At 46.4% G+C, this 21,856-nt stretch overlaps 1 protein-coding gene across 3 annotated transcripts in view; it reads right to left on the bottom strand.

Moving 5' to 3' along the window:
• Nucleotides 1-738: 738 nt before the first annotated feature.
• ZFYVE26 (zinc finger FYVE-type containing 26) overlaps nt 739-21,856 on the bottom strand; it is a 69,261-nt gene continuing 48,143 nt past the window's right edge. For 2 of the 3 annotated variants that reach the window (XM_029237673.1, XM_029237672.1), the window contains exons 36-42: nt 17,188-17,385; nt 16,320-16,519; nt 15,409-15,550; nt 15,059-15,118; nt 13,775-13,957; nt 12,630-12,674; nt 9,372-9,767 (exon numbers count right to left, since the gene is read on the bottom strand). In XM_029237673.1, the coding sequence (XP_029093506.1) occupies nt 9,564-9,767; nt 12,630-12,674; nt 13,775-13,957; nt 15,059-15,118; nt 15,409-15,550; nt 16,320-16,519; nt 17,188-17,385 (1,032 nt within the window). In that variant the 3' untranslated portion in view covers nt 9,372-9,563. Of the gene's footprint in view, nt 1,475-9,371; nt 9,768-12,629; nt 12,675-13,774; nt 13,958-15,058; nt 15,119-15,408; nt 15,551-16,319; nt 16,520-17,187; nt 17,386-21,856 lie in introns of those variants that run through there. The other variant, XM_029237674.1, reaches the window with a different exon arrangement.

A 21,856-nucleotide genomic window follows, 5' to 3' on the forward strand; every position in this document is an offset into this window, starting at 1 on the left:
GATCAGAAAACATGTTGTACAACTTGTTCTGATAGAAGGTAGATCAACTGCTGTAACAAACAATGCTACATTTTAGTGGCTTAATGCAAAAAAGTTTATTTCTTGCTCTTGTCATAGTCCAATGGAGGGAGCGGAGTGGGAAGGTAGCTCTGCTTCACATGGCTTTCAGCTCAATAAAATCACTGATTACGTGGTTTTAATCACCCAATATTTTGTGTTGTAATGGCAGTAGTTATTTAACTAAAGGATTAAAAAAATACAAAATGTACTTGTATTCAAAGTATATGCAATTTAAATATATTTTCATAAAAATGTAAATTAAAGAAATAAAAAAAAATTTTTAATGTATTTATTTTTCTTCTAAAATATTTAAATTATCTATCAAAATTAAAAGGCAAAATAGAAAACATTATAGAGATGAATATCAACATTTTAAATCAAAATTATTTAAATAAACTAATTTTTTTAGTTTTAAAAAATTTAATTATCTCTATGAATTTTTATAAAAATAAAACTATTCATGATTCTAGTGTTCAATGTCCCTTTAACCGCCAATGTAAACAATGGATATCATACTTCATGCGTGTTTCCTCTATACCTACATGTCTATCAATTTAAAAGTAATATAAATTAATTATTTTGTAGCCTCCATTATACGTGTTGCAAATGCATACATATTGAAATATGGAGAGACAAGAAAATAGACACTCAGCACTACTACGTGAAAATGATGCTCATTTTAATGCAAGTCTCCATTACGATCATGCTGAGAAAGAATTTGACAAGTTAATTGTCTTTTCCCCAACTGCTTCCTCTCTTCAAATTCTGCCTGCACTCAGAAGCAGCAGCACAATCTACACACCTTGAGAGCATTTGGATGCAGTCAAGGTGTGTTCCCCTGGGGCTTAAACAATGTCAGTCATGGGAGCCGATGTCCAGGGTATCAGGTTGTATTATGTCAGAACTGAGCACCAGAGCCTAAGTAAAAGAGATCTCCACATATTCTTAAATATATTTACTATTCTCTAGCACTAGTATTTGAAAGTGTCCTGCACGTCCACTCAGACTCAGTTCCCTGATCTCCTCAACACTGACCTTTTCCTCCACCCCTCTTCATCTCCCATTCCCATGACAAGGACCACACCTGGGCACTTTGTCATCACATGAGCTTGCTGCTTCTCAGATATCTTAACTTCCAACATCCCACTCCAACCACAACCTTCTGCTCCCCCAGCTTTCTCTCTTGTCAATTCCCTGTGCCATTATCATCCCATCTAGCAAAGGCTAGAAGAATCCAACTCTCTGATTTCTACACGCCAAGAGTGCTGCTGGAGAAAATCACTCAACCTGGCAGACTGGAGACACTATCAATCACTGGTCCTCAGTGTCAACTGGGCTTTCAGTGCTGCCTGATCACCTGTTCTTCCACAGTCAAGGATGGATCCAAGGAAGCTTATACAATTCATGGGATCATCTTTAAAAGAATAATACACAATTACAGTTACAAAGTTAGGTACAAAATTGGACATTGATTTAGAATGAAGAAACCCACCACCCCCAACCAAAGGTAATTAGAGCCGTGGGAATTTAAGATCTTCTGAGACCTCTTTAGGTAATTTGACAGCAATGCTTGCATAAAAATGCCTTCAGAAAGCAACCTGGCTTCCCCCCGCCCCCACCTAGAATACAACTTCCAGCAACTCCCTTAACGCACAGGGGCCCAAGTAAGCTTCAAAAACTTCATAGTGAAAATGCCTCTTAGGTTACAATATGGAGAGGTTCACGTCCTCTCCATATTCTCAAGCCACTCCACCCAACAGCTCCCCTGAACTATTAACAGCTGGTTTCTCCTCTGATTTCATGGAGAACTGGGAAGCCATCAGTCTTAACTCCTCAACTTTCTGCTACAAAACCAGCAAACTTGTCTATATCCCACTCATATTTTCTTCCTTGCCTCTTTCCACAGTGGAAGAGGTGTCACTCCATCCATGAAGATTGTTTAATCTTCATGTTGAGAATTTCTCTTAACATTTGTCTCCTTCTTTCATCAAAGATGAAGTTCATGTTTCTATTTGTTGCCCTCCTTGGCTCTTTGTGGGTGGTTTACAAGTAGAGCCATATGGAACCTAGAGATCCACACTTGCTCCCTTGGCTTCTGTGACCTGCATTCTTCTGGTTCTCCTCCTCCTTCTGGGACTTCTTTGCAGGTTCTTCTTCCTCTACTTGCCCCTTAAATTGTAGATACCCTCACGCCACCATTAGATCATTCATTTATTAAAACAAGACACACACTTTGTGCCAGGATTGTTGCAAGCATGGGCGGTAGGAAGTGAGCCAGAGAGATTCTGTTTCGTCCCTCACTACAAGGACACGTGGCAGAAATGCCCATGCTAGTCTGGGATGGAGGGAAGAGATCTAAGAAGACGTCCTAAAACAAGTAGCATACGCTTAACAAGACTTTTTCACTAGGTGAAGAGAAGGTAAAAAGTGGTCCAGGCAGCAGGCTCAGAGGGGGCAAAGCATATATCACATCTGAGAAGCTGAAAGAAGGGAGTTGGGGGTTGGAAGGTGAGAAATGAGAGGTAGGTAGGGATCCAGTAAGGAGGGGCCTTATGAGCCCTGGTGAGAATTTGGACTTTATTATTATTATATATTTTTGGCCGCACCACACGGCATGCAGGATCTTCCCCGACCAGGGATGGAACCCACGCCCCCTGTGTTGGGAGCTTGAAGTCTTAACCACTGGACTGCCAAGGAAGTCTGAATTTGGACTTTATTTTGAGGGCTACAGGAAGCCTCAACTACTACCCAAACTTGGTAACATCTCTGCTTCTACTTTTCCCCCTGACTAACCTGTGCTCCATTCTGCAGCCAAAGTGACCTTAAAATTTGTCACGTCACGTCACTCTCTTGCTTAGAACATTTTGGTGTCCTTCTATTATCCAATGGGTTAAATCCCAAACTCCTTAACAAGCTTACGAGACCCCACATAACCTGGTCACAGCACGCTGACCAGGCTCCAGCCTGATGCGATTTCTTTGATTTCTCTCAGTTAGATACTCTGTTGTCTCTGGACCCCTTTCTCCCGCTACTTGTATCCTGAGCATCATGTCTGCTGGGAAGCCTTCATTGGCCTCCCTCCAGTCTGTATTCAGTACTCCTCCCATGAGCTCTCATTTACACCCTGGACATCCTCTCAATATTTAATATATGAGACAATAGCAAGTGACCGGGCATCTTCTATGACTCTGTAAACTCCAGCATACAGCTCACAATATAACCGTAATATTTGTTGAATAAATAAGTGAACAAAAAATAAAATAGGGGATGTAGTCAATGTCTTCTATGATCACTTCTAGCTCTAAAAAGTACATAGTTCTTTGTAGGTGCTGTCTGATGCAGGTGACTTAGGAACAGTTCAATAATTTACTTTTAAAAAGATAGTGGGAGTCAAATTTCTATTCATTGAGTTCCTATTTCCATTAAATTGGAGTAACTACTATATTGGATTTTTTCCCTCAGCTCAAAGGTTCTTAAAATATCAACATAGAAATGAAAAGAATCTTCTCAGCTTTTCCTTAAATATGTTCAATCTTGCCCATTTTCCCTACAAGCAAAGAATGTTTTTCTCTCTAAGGAAATGACTTCTATACTGGTCGTTTCCTTAAATGAACTGTTTCCATTAGTTCAATCCAATTAAAAAATTCAGCTAAAGTTTACTGACAGCCCATCATGTGCCAGGCTCAGTCCTGGGGATATAAATAAGGCATTTGAACTTATAGTCATTTGACCAGCTTACAGTCTGGAAAAAGACTCTTGAACAGATAACTTAAAAAATGTTTCACTTTCTCAACTATTTCTGGTTCAGGACATGCTATATTCTTTACAGTTTAATTCAAAAATCTTTATTTACTAGTAAATAATGTGCAAGTAATTGTGGGTGAACTCAAAGGTGAGCAAGAGATAATCCTTGCCTTTGAGGAGCTTATGGTCTATGAGGGAACAAAAGGACAAGTAAAAAAATGACTGTCAGGAAGGCAGAATAGGGGAGTTTTAAGAGACACAGAAAGGTTAAAGGAGTAAGAGTCCACATCCACGGGGCGGGAGCAGAGAAGGAAGAGGGGAACCAGAAAACAAAAATGTTCTCAGCAGAAGTGCCATTTGAAAAGGGCCCTGAAGTACTGATAGAATTGATGTAGGTGCCTTATGGAATCATATATTATTTATTATTTGTCCTTTTGTATCTGGCTTATTTCACTTAGCATAATGAAAAGACAATTTTTATGTAATCAAATGCATTGCTCATGAGTTTTAAAAATACACTGTAACAGGGCTTCCCTGGTGGCACAGTGGTTAAGAATCCACCTGCCAACGAAGGGGACACAGGTTCCAGCCCTGGTCTGGGAAGATCCCACATGCCGCGGAGCAACTACGCCCACGCACCACAACTACCGAGCTTGAGCTCTAGAGCCTTCAGGCCACAACTACTGAAGCCCGTGCGCCTAGAGCCCGTGCTCCACAAGAAAAGTCACTGCAGTGAGAAGCCCACGCACCACAACGAAGAGTAGCCCCTGCTCGCTGCAACTAGAGAAAGCCCATGCGCAGCAACGAAGACCCAATGCAGCCAAAAAAATTAATTATTAAAAATAAATAAATAAATAAAATACACTGTAACAAAAATAAAAGGACCATCAAAACCTAGAAAAACATGTTTGCAACATATATGACACAGGTCAAATGCATTACGGTGGTTACCAGGGGCTGGGGACAGTGGGGGGACGGATAGAGAGTTAGTGCTTAATGGGTACAGAATTTCAGTTTGGGAAGATGAAAAAGTTCTGGAGAGGGACAGTGGTGATGGCTGCACAAAAATGTGAATGTATTTAATGCCACTGAACTGTACACTTAAAAATAGTTAAAATGGTAATTTTGTTGTTGTTGTTGTTATGGGCATTTTAACCACAATAATGACAATTAAATGTTTCAAGGATCCTTGGGTTTGTATCTGCTTAGAAAGACTTCCCACGCCTGAAGATGATACAGTTGTTTATTCTTCTAGAAGTATTGTTTGTTAATATGGAGTTGGTAGGAGAACCAACTTTTGCATAGGTGTTTGAGGTGAAAAGAGGCTTCTACAACAGTCAGGGGAGAAAGTGACAAGGACCTGAAGTAAGGGGATGCAGTGGAAGGGCCAGTGTCTTCCAACTGGGAAAACAGGATGAAAGGATTTGGCTTTCAACTGGATATATGCATGGTAGGTACTTGAATGTTTGTTGATCGAGAAGGGAACAGAAATTCAATACAGAGAACCCCTGAGGTTTCTAACCCAGGAAGCATGCACAATAGTAATAATAACATTAATTGATTGATACTAATATTCACTGACACAGGAAGATTAGGTTTGTGGGTGGAATAGGATGTGTTCCATTTTGAACATGCTACTATTTTTAGAGGCAGGCAGGTCAGCCATCTGGGTGATTTCCAGAAAGCAATCAAAAGGTGGATCTGCTGTGGAAAAACATTAAGGGGGAGAAATTTGACTTGGAACTCAGCCAATCAAGATGATTGCTGAAGCTATGGGATTGTATGGGAGAGTATAAGAGTGTCAAGAGAGAATGGATAAGACCTTGAAGAATTTTAGCCCTTCAGTGGGACGAAGAGGAAGTATAGCCAGAGCAGCAAATAATTTGTAGAAAAGGTACTTGAAAGGGGCTTGATGAAAGGGTTTTAACAACAGGAGACTGGAGGGTTGGGGTAGTGGAGGTGGTTAAAGAGTTCCAAGCAGAAATAAGAATGTGAAGAAACAGCGAGCAGGAAAGCGCTCCACCAAAGAAGCCCTTCAGTAAACCAGATGTTGAATAAATTTGTTGTAGAATCGGAGGTTTCAAGGATGGGTTAGTCAACATCATTACTGTAGAAGAGAAGATGATGACCAAGAACAGGCCATTTCCCTCAGGGTAACTGTGACTATTGACATTTGGTTGCTTGAGCATGAAAAGTCTGACAGCATTTGATCTACTTCACTTAAGCTCCAGCCAAAGATATCCGGTAAATTTGGAATGTCTCAGGTTTCTAAACATAGTCAGCGTCCTCTATCCTAGGGTTAGGTTGGGTGTTCCAATTTCCTTTGTTGTGACGCATCTTTGTGCCAGATCCCAAACAGGTGCTTTTCAGTCTACCTTCATCATTACTTTTTGTTTGTTGTGTTTGTTTTTGAATTTTTTTTTTTTTTTTTTCTGTACACGGGCCTCTCACCGCTGCGGCCTCTCCCGTTGCGGAGCACAGGCTCCGGATGCGCAGGCTCAGCGGCCATGGCTCACGGGCCTAGTCGCTCCGCGGCATGTGGGATCTTCCCGGACCGGGGCACCAACCCGTGTCCCCTGCATCGGCAGGCGGACTCTCAACCACTGCGCCACCAGGGAAGCCCTGTTTTTGAAGCTTTGTTAATTTTTTTAAATGAGAAATTGGATGAGATCATGTTTCTAGGGAAAGGTGATAATGGCAGCAATGTTACTGTCCATGGTTCAAGTATCATACTGCACATGTGTGCTGTCAGAGGGTGGCAAGAAAACTATCTAAGCCCAACTTGAGTTCTACTTTCCCCAAAGACCCTACACCTGGTTTCAAAGAGTCACAGTTTGGTTGCTATTAAAAAGATACGCAGAATTAACAGCTTGAAAAAAACTTCAGAGTTCCATTTTTCATTCTCAGCCTGGCAAAGATATACAAAGTTTGATAACTGTGGGAAAGCAGGCACTTGTCCTACAGTGCTGGTGGGAGAGTGAATTGTCATGACCTCTTTGGAAGGCAACCGACAATATTTACCAAATGCACATATCCTCTGACCCAGGGTATTCGAGACAAGATGATTCCCTGCAGCATAATCTGTTGTGGCAAAGATGGCAACAACCTAAAATGCCCATCAACAGAGACTGGTTAAATAATTATGGTGTATCTTCACCACGAAATACTTTAGGCGTTACTGCTTCTTTATGCATAAAATAGTTCTGGAACTATACGTTAGAAACAGGTCACCCTGGTGGCCTCTGGGAGGGGACTGGGCTAAAGGGACAGGGATGGGAGGGACTTTTCATTTGCCTTCTATACCTGATGAATGTATAACCTACCTCCACCCACCACTCTGAATGAGGCAAGACAGTTTCCTGGTGGCAGAGAGTACACTAATAGTTTTTAACATATTAGGAATCTTGAGATAAATCCTAACCACAGTCCTGAGTTATGATGGGAATCATTTAGAGAAGTTCAGGAGTTGAAGGCCATCTCATGTTTCCCACCCACCTTTTCTCTCCACACAGAACACAAGGCATGAAGGAAGGGAAGGATAAGAGCAAGACAGCACAAAGGAGCCATGAAGCCAAGAACTTGTAGGACAGACACTTTATTAAGACTTGCTTATAATAAAACATTCAACCCTTTGACGTGTCCATTAGTTTGTTATTTTGTTTTTTGCTGGAGACCACAGCCTGATGCCCAAAAGCCCTTAGCCTCATCTTACATCAGTCTAGTCAATGGCTGCCTATTTTATAGTTCAACTAATTGAGAGTCAGGAAAATCTGGTCTTAACATCCCAAATTAAGGGCTGTAAGATTTGCAACCTATTTATATAAAGTGCTTATGTTCAGTGCAAAAAGGGCAGACTCAGAAGGGCAAGCAGATGCCAGGAAATGATGTTTTCTGGGAGACAGATGCATTTTATGACTCAAAGCCACTTGTCACTTTCCCATAAAGGGGTCTAGTATTTTCTTTTCAGTCTCTCCCCTCTCTAAGAGGACCAAAACTTTGAATCTGACAGATGCTCTTACAGTTGTTTATTTTACTATTAAAAAAACCTGGTTCAGAGGGAAATCCACAGGGTTTCTAAGTGCCAGAGATAGTGACTTTGGCTTCTAGCTCCCGTTTCTCTCAGCAGCAAACGTGAGATCAACAGGCTGAGCTCTGGCTGGTGGGAGGCTCGCAGCTGCGGAGCTTTCCTCACACCCCTCATTTGCAAATCCAAGTCATGGACTATGGCAGACCTTTTCCAAAACGCTGTCACGTCTCTGGTGGGAAGACAGGCCAATGCTTATTAAAGGAGCACTTCACCTAGTTGCCCAACTGGACATGACCTATTTCACCATCCCCTTGTTTAATTCTTCTTTATAAAAAATAAATTTATTTATTTATGGCTGAGTTGGGTCTTTGTTGCTGTGCACAGGTTTTCTCTAGTTGTGGTGAGCGGGGGCTACTCTTCGTCGCGGTGCACGGGCTTCTCATTGCAGTGGCTTCTCTTGTTGCAGAGCACGGGCTCTAGGCGTGCAGGTTCAGTAGTTGTGGCACACGGGCTTAGCTGCTCAGTGGCATGTGGGATCTTCCCGGACCAGGGCTCGAACCTGTGTTCCCTACATTGGCAGGTGGATTCTTAACCACTGAGCCACCAGGGAAGCCCCCCTTGTTTAATTCTTGTCCGCTGGTCCAACTTCAAAGTGAACCCGTGACTCCCTTTGTTAAGACAAAGAAGTGCACTGCCTTCTCAATGACCTTGGATCTCTGCGTGTCCATCCTTCTGTTCCGAAGAGACTGAAGAGAAGCAGGAGGGAAGAGGAAGTGATTTCCTAACCAACTTAAGGGGCACATATAGGACTGTAACTCAAACAGGCAAAGTCCAGCCATTCAGTTCCAGGGTCTGGGCTACTGTTTCTCTCCCCAGACTCTCAAAGAGGAAGCTACTTTCTCTCACTTTGCAGCAGGGATATTGACAAAAGCCAGTTCTTTGCTTGTAAACAACCCTCCTGCAATCCTGTTTGGATTGGAGAGGTTCCCTTTTCTCTCCCTGTGGATAAACGTGATGGCACCCCTCCTGCCCATGTGTAGGGCTCCAGACCCCATCACGTGTACAGGTAGCCACAGCTTTCAGATGCCAGCACCTGAGGACCTTTCTGTTCAGACCACCTTCCAAAGATTCATGGTAACTCTTGCGCTTGTGAGAGGAGAGACACTCAGAATGGTTTTATACCACAGGAAGCAACAGCCCTAAAGCCATCTCTGAATTTGGGGACGGGAAGGAGGGAAGAAGAGGAAATCCTTTTGATGCTGCTCTATAATTCTCTGTTAAAACCCTTCCAGTCACGAGGAGCTACTGGAACGTCTCCACACAGAGGGAACTGTGTACAAAGAGGATGAACCCGGGTTAAGAACCAAAAACGCGGGGAAGGTTTTCAGACAGGCAGAAGTCTAAAGTAAAGTGCCTCTTTGCAGTGGGGGGAGAGTTTCATTTGTTCAGAAATGCTTGGGCGTAAACATGAGCGCAAAGAGCGTGCACACACACACACTCACTCTGAGGTAGAAAGAACTGGCCATCTCCAGACAAACACAGACTCCACAGTTTTACAGAAACATGGCACTTGTGTGAAAGGTCCTGTCTTTGCCCAGGATGGCAAGTCAGGTCCAATTCCAGCTCTTTCCCACCTGGGGTGGAGCCAGGGAAGTCCCGTCCCACAGGAGGAAAGAGCTGGAAGCATGCCCATCACTCCCCTCCCACAGTTGTCAGGCCCCGTAGTCCAGGGTCACTTCCTGGAGCCCGAGCCGTGGGCACCCCGGCTGTGGCTTGTCAGAAGCCACTGGGAGCAGATGTCTTGCACTACTGCGTCCCCACTGCTCTTGGCGGCCTGCTGCACCTGCTGGACGAGGACCGCGGCCCGTGAGTGTTCTTGCTTCACGGCGATCAAGTAGGCAGAACGCAACTTGCAACACGTCAGGTAGGCCTGAACCTGCCAGTTGGGTGTAAGAAACAGCGGGAAGGAAACCGTCACTGACAAGTCACTAACAGGCACACAGAGAGCTCAAGCAGATGAGATACCACTTCTCACCTACCAATCAATAATTGGGTTCTTGGGCTTCCCTGGTGGTGCAGTGGTTGAGAATCTGCCTGCCAATGCAGGGGAACACGGGTTCGAGCCCTGGTATGGGAAGATCCCACATGCCATGGAGCAACTGGGCCCGTGAGCCACAACTACTGAGCCTGCGCATCTGGAGCCTGTGCTCCGCAACAAGAGAGGCCACGACGGTGAGGGGCCCGCGCACCGCGATGAAGAGTGGCCCCCGCTCGCCGCAACTAGAGAAAGCCCTTGCACAGAAACGAAGAACCAACAAAGCCAAAAATAAATTAAATAAATAAATTAAAAAAAAAGATACTCTGTCAAAACAGATTAGAGGTTATTAGGAAAAAAAAATAATTGGGTTCTTGCCTTTTATTACATTACAGCCACTCTTTAAATATTACACTGTTATTTTATAGTGTAAAAAGTTATTACAAATAAGCTAAGAATTTCAAAAAGAAGAAGGTAGGCAGGCAGAGTCTGGCCTCTAAGCACTCCCTCCAAGGCCCTCCTCACTCCCCTGGGCTCTCCAGCCTCCTCCTGGCCTCACTGCCGACAGACTGTGGTTTTGTAGTCATTTGGCTGATTTGATTGATGACTGCCTCCTTGGCCAGGATGGCAGGAATAGTGTCTCCTTTTTCTAACCATTCCTGGTGCCTAGCACAGGGTCTGGCATGCAGGTGTTCAATGAAAATGCATGAAGTGAATGAGTGAATGAATAAGCCATCATACCTGCCCCCTACAATGGGCACACAGAGCCCCTTTCTCTATTTTCTGTTTCTGACCTGCTGAATTAAAAATCTTTTAACAGGGCTTCCCTGGTGGCGCAGTGGTTGAGAGTCCACCTGTCGATGCGGGGGACACGGGTTCGTACCCCGGTCAGGGAAGACCCCACATGCAGCGGAGTGGCTGTGCCCGTGAGCCATGGCCGCTGAGCCTGTGCGTCCGGAGCCTGTGCTCCGCAACAGGAGAGGCCACAACAGTGAGAGGCCCGCGTACCGCAAAAAAAAAAAAAAAATCTTTTAACAGGAAATTTTGGGAAGAAAACGCACACAATTAGAAAAACTCTAAATAAGGCGTGACCCCAGGTTGATCTGACTTGCAGTTTGGCACAGAGGCAGCTCAGTTTCCTTCATTCAGGACACCCTCCAGCTCAGGAATGCCCAGCTGGGTGGAGACGAGAGCCCCGGCCTTCCCTGGCCACGACCTCACCAGCACCTCCCTGGTTAGCCAGGGTTCCAGGCCAGCGAACAGCAAGGCCCAGGTGAGTTGCCTCAGAGCTCCCGCTAGCAGCTGCCTTTCTGCCGTGACAGTCCTTCTGGTGGTTGGAGCGGACTCTTCTCTCTTGATGTTTCAATGCTCCATCTTCTTTTTTTACCTTGGTCACTAAAGTCCTCCTTTCCTAAGCTCAATTACAGATAATCGCCTACAGCTAGAAGACATGTTCTGACATGTCTGAGCTCTCTGAAGTGATCAAGTCCTGCAGTATGGTTATCTACCTGTTGCCCTAGGACATTCGCTTCACCCGGGCCCTCAGCTCTGCTTGGTACCAGTGTACATTAAACAGAATATCACAAGTTGCCAGGCAAAATTCCTACCTAGAGGAGGAGGGCATTTTTCCAGAAAGTCTGGAATAGAAACTGAACGAAGCTGTTTTTGGCAAGATCCTGTGACCTGAGATCACGTAAGTGTGTTAGAACAGCTGCTGCCAGAAAAAACCTGAAAAAGTAATAACGACGGTATAGCTTTCAGCGTCCATCTTTCCCAGGCACAAAGTCTCTGTCCTACAGAACAGGAGGATCACTGAAGGCTTGGAAAAGAACCATAGCCGGAGAATCAAGAAACCTGGGTGTCTGGCCTGGCTGTCGGGTTCTCATTTTGATTCTAGAAAAGTAATTTTCCACATTTCAGGATGCCAGAATTCTACCCTTTCCACAGGATGTCATCAGGATGTTGCAGAATTAAGTGAAGAAATGTTAAGAACAGCTTCTCCCTAACCTCAAATGAAAAATGCCCTGCAAATTCAGTCCAGGGATTAGCAATACCGCCGTGGGGAGCAGCAATGTGGTTGCGTGAGAAGCTGTTTGCCTAACATTAGTTTTCTTCACAAGGGACTCAGCTGCCAGATCATTCCACTGCTAGTGGCCAGGGCAGGCTGGCTTGGCTTTCTCCTGCCTCTCTTGGCCTGTGGGCCTTCCTCCCACGGTGAAGCCACAAACAGGAGCCGCTGGCACCCTTCCCAAAGGTTCACCGATTTCCCTCCCACTCAATAGGAAGAGCTTGCAGGCCCCAGGGGCAAGGCCTGTTCTGCAGACTGAGGCACCAACAGGCATCGTTGGTCAAAGGGTTGGCTGAGTTTTCTCCTTACTGTAGAGGGTACACTTGCTCCTCCAGGATGAAGAGAGGCCTGCTCACTCTGAGAACCTCATGCAGTGAGTCCGTCTGAAGATGAAAGTGAGGGTTTCCTAGGGCTCTGAGAGAAAACCTCCATAGGAAATGGAGAGTTGAGAGAAGCCTAGGACATGTGTGTCTTGGGTATAAAAAAATGGGAGGGCAAAGGCTCATGTGGTCAGGTTTCTCATGTTCCCCACCTATGCCCTCCCTTCTACGCCCCTATCTGGGTCTCAGTCCCACCTCTGATAACAAAGAGGCTGAGATACAGGTTGAATGGTAGCGAGGAAAGGATAAAGGTGAAAAGGCAAGTCCAAAGTGCTGTGCCCGAGCGCTACTGGGTGTGGAGACAGTTCCGCTCACCTTGCTGTCGTCACTGTGCATCGCCTGGATCAGGCCCTCCAGCTCCTGTTCAGAACAGAGACACAGTAGTCACGAGATGAAGGGGTCCGCAGCGTGGCAGCCAGGGCCCAACCCAGCCTCAGCCAAGCCATTCTGACTCAGGGTGGGGATGCCTGCCTGAACCTTCTCTACAAACTCATCACCTGGGAATTCCCAGGCGGTCCAAAGGTTAAGACCCCATGCTTTCACTGCTGAGGGCCCGGGTTCAATAGCTGGTCAGGGAACTAAGATCCCACAAGCCACGTGGCACGGCCAAAAAACCCACAAAAACCAAACTCAACTCCTGCTATAAGAGCAACAGAGGAAAGCTAACGATAACACTAAGCTTGGGAACCTGAGAAGCAACAGCAAACGAGGCCTGTCCTTGGCCTTCAAGAGAGGATGTGGGGCTTCCCTGGTGGCGCAGTGGTTAAGAATCTGCCTACCAATGCAGGGAACACAGGTTCAAGCCCTGGTCTGGGAAGATCCCACATGCCGCGGAGCAACTAAGCCTGTGCGCCACAACTATTGAGCCTGTGCTCTAGAGCCTGCGAGCCATAACTACTGAAGCCCGCACACCTAGAGCCTGTGCTCCGCAACAAGAGAAGCCACTGCAATGAGAAGCCTGCGCCCTGCAAAGAGTAGCCCCCGCTCGCCACAACCAGAGAAAAGCCCACGTGCAGCAACGAAGACCCAACGCAGCCAAAAATAAAATAAATTTATAAAAAAAAAAAAAGAAAGGATGTGGCTTTGTTCACCCCACTAGGAAGCCATCGGGGGACAGTTTTGCAGGCGACGTGCTTCAAAGGCCACCTGCAGGCCCACGATGACCTCCTCTACAATCACAGGGAGAAACTCAACTCTGTCCGTCCGCAGACACTTCCTGGTGCCAACAGCATCAGACAATGGGATGCTGAGGGACGGCCTCTGGATACAGTGATTATCACCATGAATTTTCTTTCCAGCGAAGGGTTGACTAGTGAGGCCATCATTACAGAGGGGTCAGAAAGACAGAGGGATCTTGTAGAGTTTCAGGTACAGTAAGTATAGGGAAGAGAAAAATAAAGAGGGGGATGTGAAGACACTGAAATAGGCAGAGGAGCTGAGAGGTCTGGGGGTGAGCGCACCTGGGGTGGAATTCTCTTGAATGCTTCCAAGCAGTTGAGGAGGATCGTGTCCCCGTCACTTTTGGCCGCCATGCCTGACTCGCTGACACATTTGAGCAGCTGTCGGATCTCACTGTACTTCTCCCTCTCCACCAACTGCCGGGCGGCTTTGCAGTAGGTTGCGGCAGCGTCCAGCTGGAAGTCCTAGAACAGAACATGGGGTGATGGGTGTAGGGAGGCAGGGACACCAATGGCGGGAAGGGAGGTGACATTTACAGAGCTCCCACTGGGCTTGGGGTAGACAAGACTGTAGTCCCAATAGAGAACATACATAAACAAGCAATCAGCAAAAAGTTCTTCTCTTGGAGCTCGGCAGACATTTAGGAAGCATCCATAAAAATCGTAACTTTGATATCTACACTGGTACATCTCACTTGCTGCCGTGTCACTTTCTGAAAATATTCTAATCAAATGCCCAAGACCAGTTCATTCTCTAACGAGTCACCTTTCTCTTGGAAAATGGATGTCAGGGGCTGATACTGGCTGCCCTGGACACTTGGTGCTCTGTTAAGAGATGTCTTGGTGTTAGGAAACAGGCCAATTCACCAAAAGACTGATGTGCTAGAAACTACCAGATAAACATGTTGTTGCCTTGGGGTCTTTGCCCAACAGGGAAAATGGGTGGGAAGAAAGAAATCTGTCAGATGGTTTGTTGTCTTTGATCCTTTAGATGCACACTGCGTGAAGACCGTGTCTGCCTGGAGGGTGATGGGCCTCAGCGTGCCTGCGTGTCACTGTGTGGTGGGGAGTGGTCTGGCTTTTCATGGTTTTGGCGCCCTGCTCCATCCTCTGCTCCAGTGCCACAGCTGTACCCATGTCCTCGTATCACAAGCAGCAGAAAATGTATGCCTCGAGCCGGCTCCTGGGCAGAAGGATGGAGGGGCAGCTCTTGCTGCCAGCGGCCCCTCCCCCTGAATAGGACCCCTGCACCGCAGCCCCTCTGCCACCTCCTCCAGCCACGCTCCCCCGCAATGAGGACAGCTATGTGGAACTCTCCTACCCGAACTCGTTTCGGGTAGTTATTTGATAGCTTTTGATGAACTCGTCATTGGTTGCTTGGCTTTTGGCAAAGTGGCCTACGGTCTTGAATTTGACCCAGTTCTGTAACAGCCCTCTTGTTGATTTCATCCTTGATGTACGTGTAAATCTGCTTTCCTTGGTATAAAAATTTTCTGAAGAATGATCACAGAACTGTGGTCATGTGCTGATCGCCCTCGGTATAATCCTGAGTAATCTGAGTCATACCTGCAGAACACGGAATGCAATTCCAAAACCATCTTCTACATTTTTCCCTCCTAGCATGACCTGAAAATGAGAGGGAAACGTGCTTAAAGAAGCAAGAATTACTGGAGCAGCCCCTCAGTCAAGAACGAGGCCCTCATTCATTCATTTATTCAACAAATATTTGTGGAGACTCTACTGAGTGCAGGCACTAGCGATACAAGAGTAATCAAAACGGACTCGGTCTCCAGCCTTCCGGGGCTCTCATTCCATCGGGGAGGCAGCCATCAAAAGGATGACTGAAATAATGATAACTAGACGATTACAAGTGTGATAGGCACTCTGAAAGAGTGCCTCTGACACATCGTGCATACCTTGCAGGCAACATCCATTTTCATGTGGTTGTTTCCAAACAGGGTTGGCAGAGGCAAGGGGGTGGTCTGAGCGGCCCCAGCACTTTCGCAGCGATGTAAGAACCTGGTCACTTCCACCTGCAGCTGAAGCGTGTTCATGTGCCTGCGGTGACAGGAGATGCACAGTCAGGCCTCAGGAGGGGCCTCAGGAGTAACCAGGGCCAGGGGACTGAGAAATCATAATAGGATGGCAATGGAAAAGGCAGAAGAAAGGATGCGGAGGGAAAAGAGATCCAAAATACCCTCTGAGCAGTTACGACAAGGCGAAAGTGGCTGCTGAGTGTTTACGGAGCACGGTGTGCTGCTAACAACAGCAGCGTTTGGGAGAGACAGGAGCCCTGCCCTCCAGAGTTCAGAGGCTAGATAACAAACAGACACATTGAGTATCTAGCGATTGGGACTGTGAAGGAATAAACGGTAGCGGTGGAGCATTTACTTCAGATGTTGTGCTCTCAGCAAAAAGGCTGAGAGGAGGGAAGGACCTGGGGTGCTGAGGAACCCCCCGGAGGCCAGGGTGCCTGATGCGCCACAAGAAAGGAGAGAGTAGCATGAGGTAAGATGGAGATGCAGGCGGGGGCCAGATCACCCAGGACCTCTTTTGCGTCTTGTAAGGGGTAGGGGCTTAGTCTGACTGTCACATGTGATCCCAGTTCCTGCGCCTCCCCGACTTTCCTCTTCTCCTACAAGCTCCTCTGGCGGCTTTCCAGGCTTGTACCGGACACTGTCATCCAGGAATGATTCCTGTTAGGTGTGTGCGTGTATGTGTTTGTCTCCCAAGAGTTCAGAGATGGGCAAGGGCGGCTGCATCACCGACAGGCCCTCGGTTCCAGCCTTTCTGCCCCACCCCAGCTGCTCCCTGAACCCCAAGTTACCTTGACACATCGGCTGCCGTCATCTTCTTTCGGAAGAAGGTGGTTTTCTTCCTTCCAGTGCGGCGGGAGGTTTCTTGGAGGTAGATCTTCAGGTGGTCCTTGGCCTTAAGCAGCCAAGAGAGCTTCTCTCCCAGCTCCGTATATGTCTTTGCTTTGTGACTGAAGAACCGAATACAGGTCATGGCGGCCCGGATGTGGTCCTGGAAGAGGAAAATGAATGTTCAGGTCAAAGGAGATTTGGAGGGTGGGGGTGTGAGGAGAACTCTGATCTGATGTCCCCCCGTGAAGCCTGGCTGCCAGCACCCTTTCCCTCAGAGGCCCAAGAGATCCCAAAGTGAACTGGCTGGCTGGGACCTTAGGTAGGACGTTATTCCAGCACAAAAGAGATCTTTAAAAAGGAGACGTCTGATTCTCCATTTGACTTGCCTTCACTTTCACTCTGGCATTGAATAAGCCAATTTCTCTGTGATTTAGTGTTGGCCACCCTCAGACAGATTGGAAGAAACATGATCCCTCTCCTTTCATGCATCTTCTCTAAAAACACTTACTTCTCCTTCATTCCTTATGAATTCCGCATTCATGCTACATGTTTATCTTGAAACTACCATATCCCTCTTTTTTATCTTTATACTCCCTGAATTCTGAAGAATGCTATTACTGACAAGATTAAAGTCTGCCTCCTTAGGATGAGAATGGAAATCCTGATACTATGTAAGAATGCTAGAGAGTAATGTGGATTTGCGGTAGGCTTAGTCAAGGAGCAAAAGGCCAGGAACCAAAACGAGTCTCGTTCCCTCATCCTGCACAGTCTCCCCACGCGACAGGCCAACAGGGACAGAGGTAGAAGGCAGGATGGGGCTGCTGTTACCTTCATAAACTGCTGTAGCTCGTACAGAATGTGGTAGTAGTTCTTCTTCTGTAAATGTTGGCAGGCGGCAATCAAGTACTTTCCCCAGCTTTCCAAGGTTGGATCAATGGATTCTAGCAAGTTTTCTAAAACGTGTAGCTTCCCACTTTTATAGCTTGGCTGGAAGATGCCTTCTATGAAGATTTCCGGGGGACTCTCCTGGAGCAGGGCAAAGCAAAAAGTCAGAAGTCTTGAGCCTGGTTCTGGCACTGTCTGGGACCCATTCTGAGTTTCCTTCCACTCACAGCCCTTCAGCATCCTCCCACAGCGGTGCGTCTTATCTTTTTGCACATCACAGATGGAACCCTTTGAGAATCCCGCCCGGGTGACTGCTCCCCTTCTCTCCTTCTCCGTACAGAAAAGTTCCTTGAGTTATCTGCACTCCCTGTCTCCAGTTCCTCTCCGGTGACTGTCTCCTGAACTCACTCACATCTAGCTTTTGCACCTACAACTCCATTGCAACTGCCCCTCAGATCACCAATGACCTCTATGTTGTTAAATCTAAAATTCTTAGTCCTTGTTTTCCACCTTCTCTGTCAACAGCTTGTGATATAGCTGATGGCTTCCTCCTTGAAAAATTTTCTTTATTTGGCCCCCAGGATACCACCCCCACCAGGTTTTCTTTCTACTTCCCTGGCTACGCCTTCTCAGTCTCCTTTGCTGATTCCTCCTAATCTCTCCAGAGCTTAGGAGGGAGCTGTTCTCTTTTTTTTGGCTGCGTTGGGTTTTTTGGCTGCACATGGGCTTTCTCTCTAGTTGCGGCCAGTGGGGTCTACCCTTCGATGGGTGCACGGGCTTCTCATTGCAGTGGCTTCTCTTGTGGAGCATGGGCTCTAGGCGCGCAGGCTTCAGTAGTTGCAGCACCTGGGCTCAGTACTGGTGCCTCGCGTGGGCTTAGTTGCTCCGTGGCATGTGGGATCTTCCCAGACCAGGGATTGAACCCATGTCCCCTGCATGGGCAGGTGGATTCTTAACCACTGCGCCACCAGAGAAGTCCCTGTCCTCTTTTCTTTACTCACTCTTTTGATTTCATAAGTCTTAGGGCTTTACATTTATCGCTCTACTGATTATGTCTAAATCTCTATTCCCAGCCTGTTTATTCTTTCTGAACTCCAGAATTGTATACCTAACTTATAGCCAACTGCCGACGCAAAAAGTCCTCTTTGGTATCTAGAGAACAATACATATTGACATAAAACTGCACTCCTGATTGTGTCTTCCCAATCTGCTCTTTCTGCAGTCTTCCCCTTCTCAGATGGCAATTTTGTTATTCTATTTGTTCAGGCCAAAAACCTTAGCCATCTTTCTCTTACACCACAACATAAAAGTCATTAGCAAATTCTATTGGCTCCACCTCAAAATACATACAGAATCTGTATGTAGCTGACCACTTCTCACCACCTCCATGTACCGTCCTGGTCCAAGTCATCATCACCACTTGCCCAGATGATTGCAATGGCCTCCTCCCTGGTCTACCATCTTCCACTCCTGCCTCTTTTTTGACTAATGCCAACCAATCAACCTGAGTGATTCGGTTAAAACATAAGTAATGGGCTTCCCTGGTGGCGCAGTGGTTGGGTGTCCGTCTGCCGATTCAGGGGACGCGGGTCTGTGCCCCGGTCCGGGAAGATCCCACATGCCGCGGAGCGGCTGAGCCCGTGAGCCATGGCTGCTGAGCCTGCGCATCCGGAGCCTGTGCTCCGCAGCGGGAGAGGCCACAGCAGTGAGAGGCCCGCGTACCGCAAAAAACAAACAAACAAAAAACATAAGTCAGATCATGTTACGTCTCTGCTCAAAATCTTCCAACGGTTTTCCTTCTCACTCAGCACAAAGCCCAAGTCCTCATAATGTCTACAAGGCTCTATATGATCTAGGCCCTGTTAGCTTTCTGACCTTATCTGCTACCACCCTTTCCCCAGCTTACTCTGCTCAAGCTGCCCTGGCCTTTGCCCTTGCTACTCCCTCCACCTGGACCGTGCTTCCTCCACAATCTGCACAGTTCATTCCCAACCTACTTTAGGCCTTTACTCAGATGTCATCTCTCCTGGGCACCCTGTCTAAAATTACACAATCCATCCCTTCCCTCTCCCCCACTTTACTCTTCTTATTACTCATCACCTATACTATATATCTTATTTATCTTGTTTATTGTCTTTCTCCCTACTATAATGTAAGTTTTATAGAGCAACTATTTTTGTCTGCCTTTTTTTTCTTCATTGTTGTGAAGAATAGTCCTTGGCTATTTAATAACTATTTCTTGGATGAATGAATAAATGATAAATATCATAGACCAACTCATCAGGAAAGTGCAAACACGTACTAACCTGCTCACTTCTGAAGTTCATCTGTGGTTCAGAGGCCGTGAGTCATCAACCCCCGTTCCACAGTCATAGAAAAAAAACCATTTGGCCATTCAACCCCTTAAAAACTTCCATTTTGGGACCTCCCTGGTAGCACAGTGGTTAAGAATCTGCCTGCCAATGCAGGGGACACAGGTTCAATCCCTGGTCCAGGAAGATCCCACATGCCGCGGAGTAACTAAGCCTGTATGCCACAACCACTGAGCCTGCACTCTAGAGCCCGCGAGCCACAACTACTGAAGACCTCATGCCTAGAGCCTGTGCTCCGCAACAAGAGAAGCCATCGCAATGAGAAGCCCGCTCACTGCAACGAAGAGTAGCCCCCGCTCGCTGCAACTAGAGAAAGCCTGCGTGCAGCAACGAAAGGAAGACCCAATACAGCCAAAAAAAAAGAACTTCCATTTCATCCATTCATGTATCCACTCATTCATTCATAACTGGACCAAGGCCAGGTGCTTGAAGACACCAGGTAAGGTAAATATGGGCCTTCTCGCTCCAGATGCGAAGACACAATTGTAAACAAATAGTTGCAATCCAGTGGGATAAATGCAATAACAGAGTTATGTTCTAGGTACAGTGACTGTTTATAGGAAGAGGTGAATGCTCAATACAGAGGGTCTGGAAGGATAAACATGAGTTTTCCAAGAAAACAAGGAGGGGCAGGGCATTCTAGGTACGGGGAAACAGCAATGTAGACTCATGGAAGTAAGAAAGGGCATGGTACAATCAGGAAAATTTAAGTAATTTGGCAAGTCCGGAATATACAGCAGAGATAGGATTTGCAGTGAAAATAAACTGGAGAAATAAGGGGGCCTGATACTGTTGGGTCCTGCATTCATGCTAAGGAATTTGGACTTCACCTTGTGGCCATGGGGATCCACCGAAGGCCTTTTAGAGAGAGGAATAACATGAATTAAGAATAACATAAATAACATGTACTATGTTTTAGAAAGCTCACTCTGGGGCAGTGTGGTGGGTAAGGGGTGAAAAGGCAGGGAATGAGGCTGGAAACACCACGTCTTCCATGCTCTAGGCATTCAGTCATAGTTTTCACAATGTTTTTTTCTGTTGTTCCCCACCTGCTTGAGAAGGTAAGATACTTCAGTTCAAGGGTAGCTGTGATTACAGGAGATAAAAAGAAGCCTTCTTTCCTAGCTCTGACGAATGTAAAGCAGGGGCAATGCTGTCGTCAGCTTTTACCAAAATAAGTAAGTAAGCAGCTTAACCCTCTGGAGTGGTCATCAGTTAGAAGCAACAGAACTGGGTGAGGTGAAGTAGCTTTACCTCAAAACTCTTTTGGAAACTGAGGAAAAGGAAACAGGTTTTAGCAATTAAATGCCAAATAATATAACCTTTACAATATTGACACCTGGTTAAGACACGGTAGCTACGGCAGTAGTGAAAACATTTCCCTTTCGCTGTCCTGTAGGGGTATGGTTACCACGACTCTGTACTGTTGACGCACTGGAGGAATCCTAGAAGATATGCCTACTTGTAAACTTTCAATGGCTGCCATTTTGGACGAAGGCAGCAGACTGGAATTAAAGCATAACTCAAGCTCCTTTAATTTTATATGAAATTTGGTACTAATCACTCAGTTCCTCAGAAGAATTGCATGGGACTTTCAGATAAAAAAGAGAAGGTCAAAGAGTCATGGTGAAACAGAGCCCTGACTTGGCTTAACAATGGCTCCAAAGAAATAATGCACTTCAGGGGTGCCTTTGCCCCCTGTGGGAGGAGGGCAGAGGATGTCAGAGGAAACAAAGGAGGGCACACTCTCCTTCTATGAGATACTTGTGGCTCAAATTTAGGATGTGGCTCATGGGTGCTTCCTGGCCTTTGTGGTAACAACCCTGAGTGGACGAGTAGTGGGGTCAGCAGCAGGACACAGCCCAGAGCAGGTGGGAAGTGTGTGGAAACAGAGAGGTTAGGCAATTTGCTCAAGGTCACACCACTTACACCAAGCATCTCATTCCAGAGACCATGCTCTCAGCTATTACTTGGTTCTGCTAAATGTTCTGGGAGAAGGGATGAAATCTGTCACTGCCCGTCAGAAGGGCAATCTGGGATCCAGGTTAAGACTTGCGCACACTCATCAAATCATGATTTGTGCAGATGGAATTTGTCATTTGTGTTTTGCTTTGTTTTGTATTTTGGCTGCACCATGAGGCTTATAGGCTCCTAGTTCCCCAACCGGGAATTGAACCCGGGCCCTCGGCAGTGAAAGTGTGGTGTCCTAACCACTGGACCACCAGGGAATTCCCTAGAAT

The sequence above is a fragment of the Monodon monoceros genome, unplaced genomic scaffold (assembly GCF_005190385.1).
Source record: "Monodon monoceros isolate NGI ecotype Baffin Bay Population unplaced genomic scaffold, NGI_Narwhal_1 Super_Scaffold_21, whole genome shotgun sequence".
In the NCBI taxonomy this organism is placed as follows: domain Eukaryota; kingdom Metazoa; phylum Chordata; class Mammalia; order Artiodactyla; family Monodontidae; genus Monodon; species Monodon monoceros.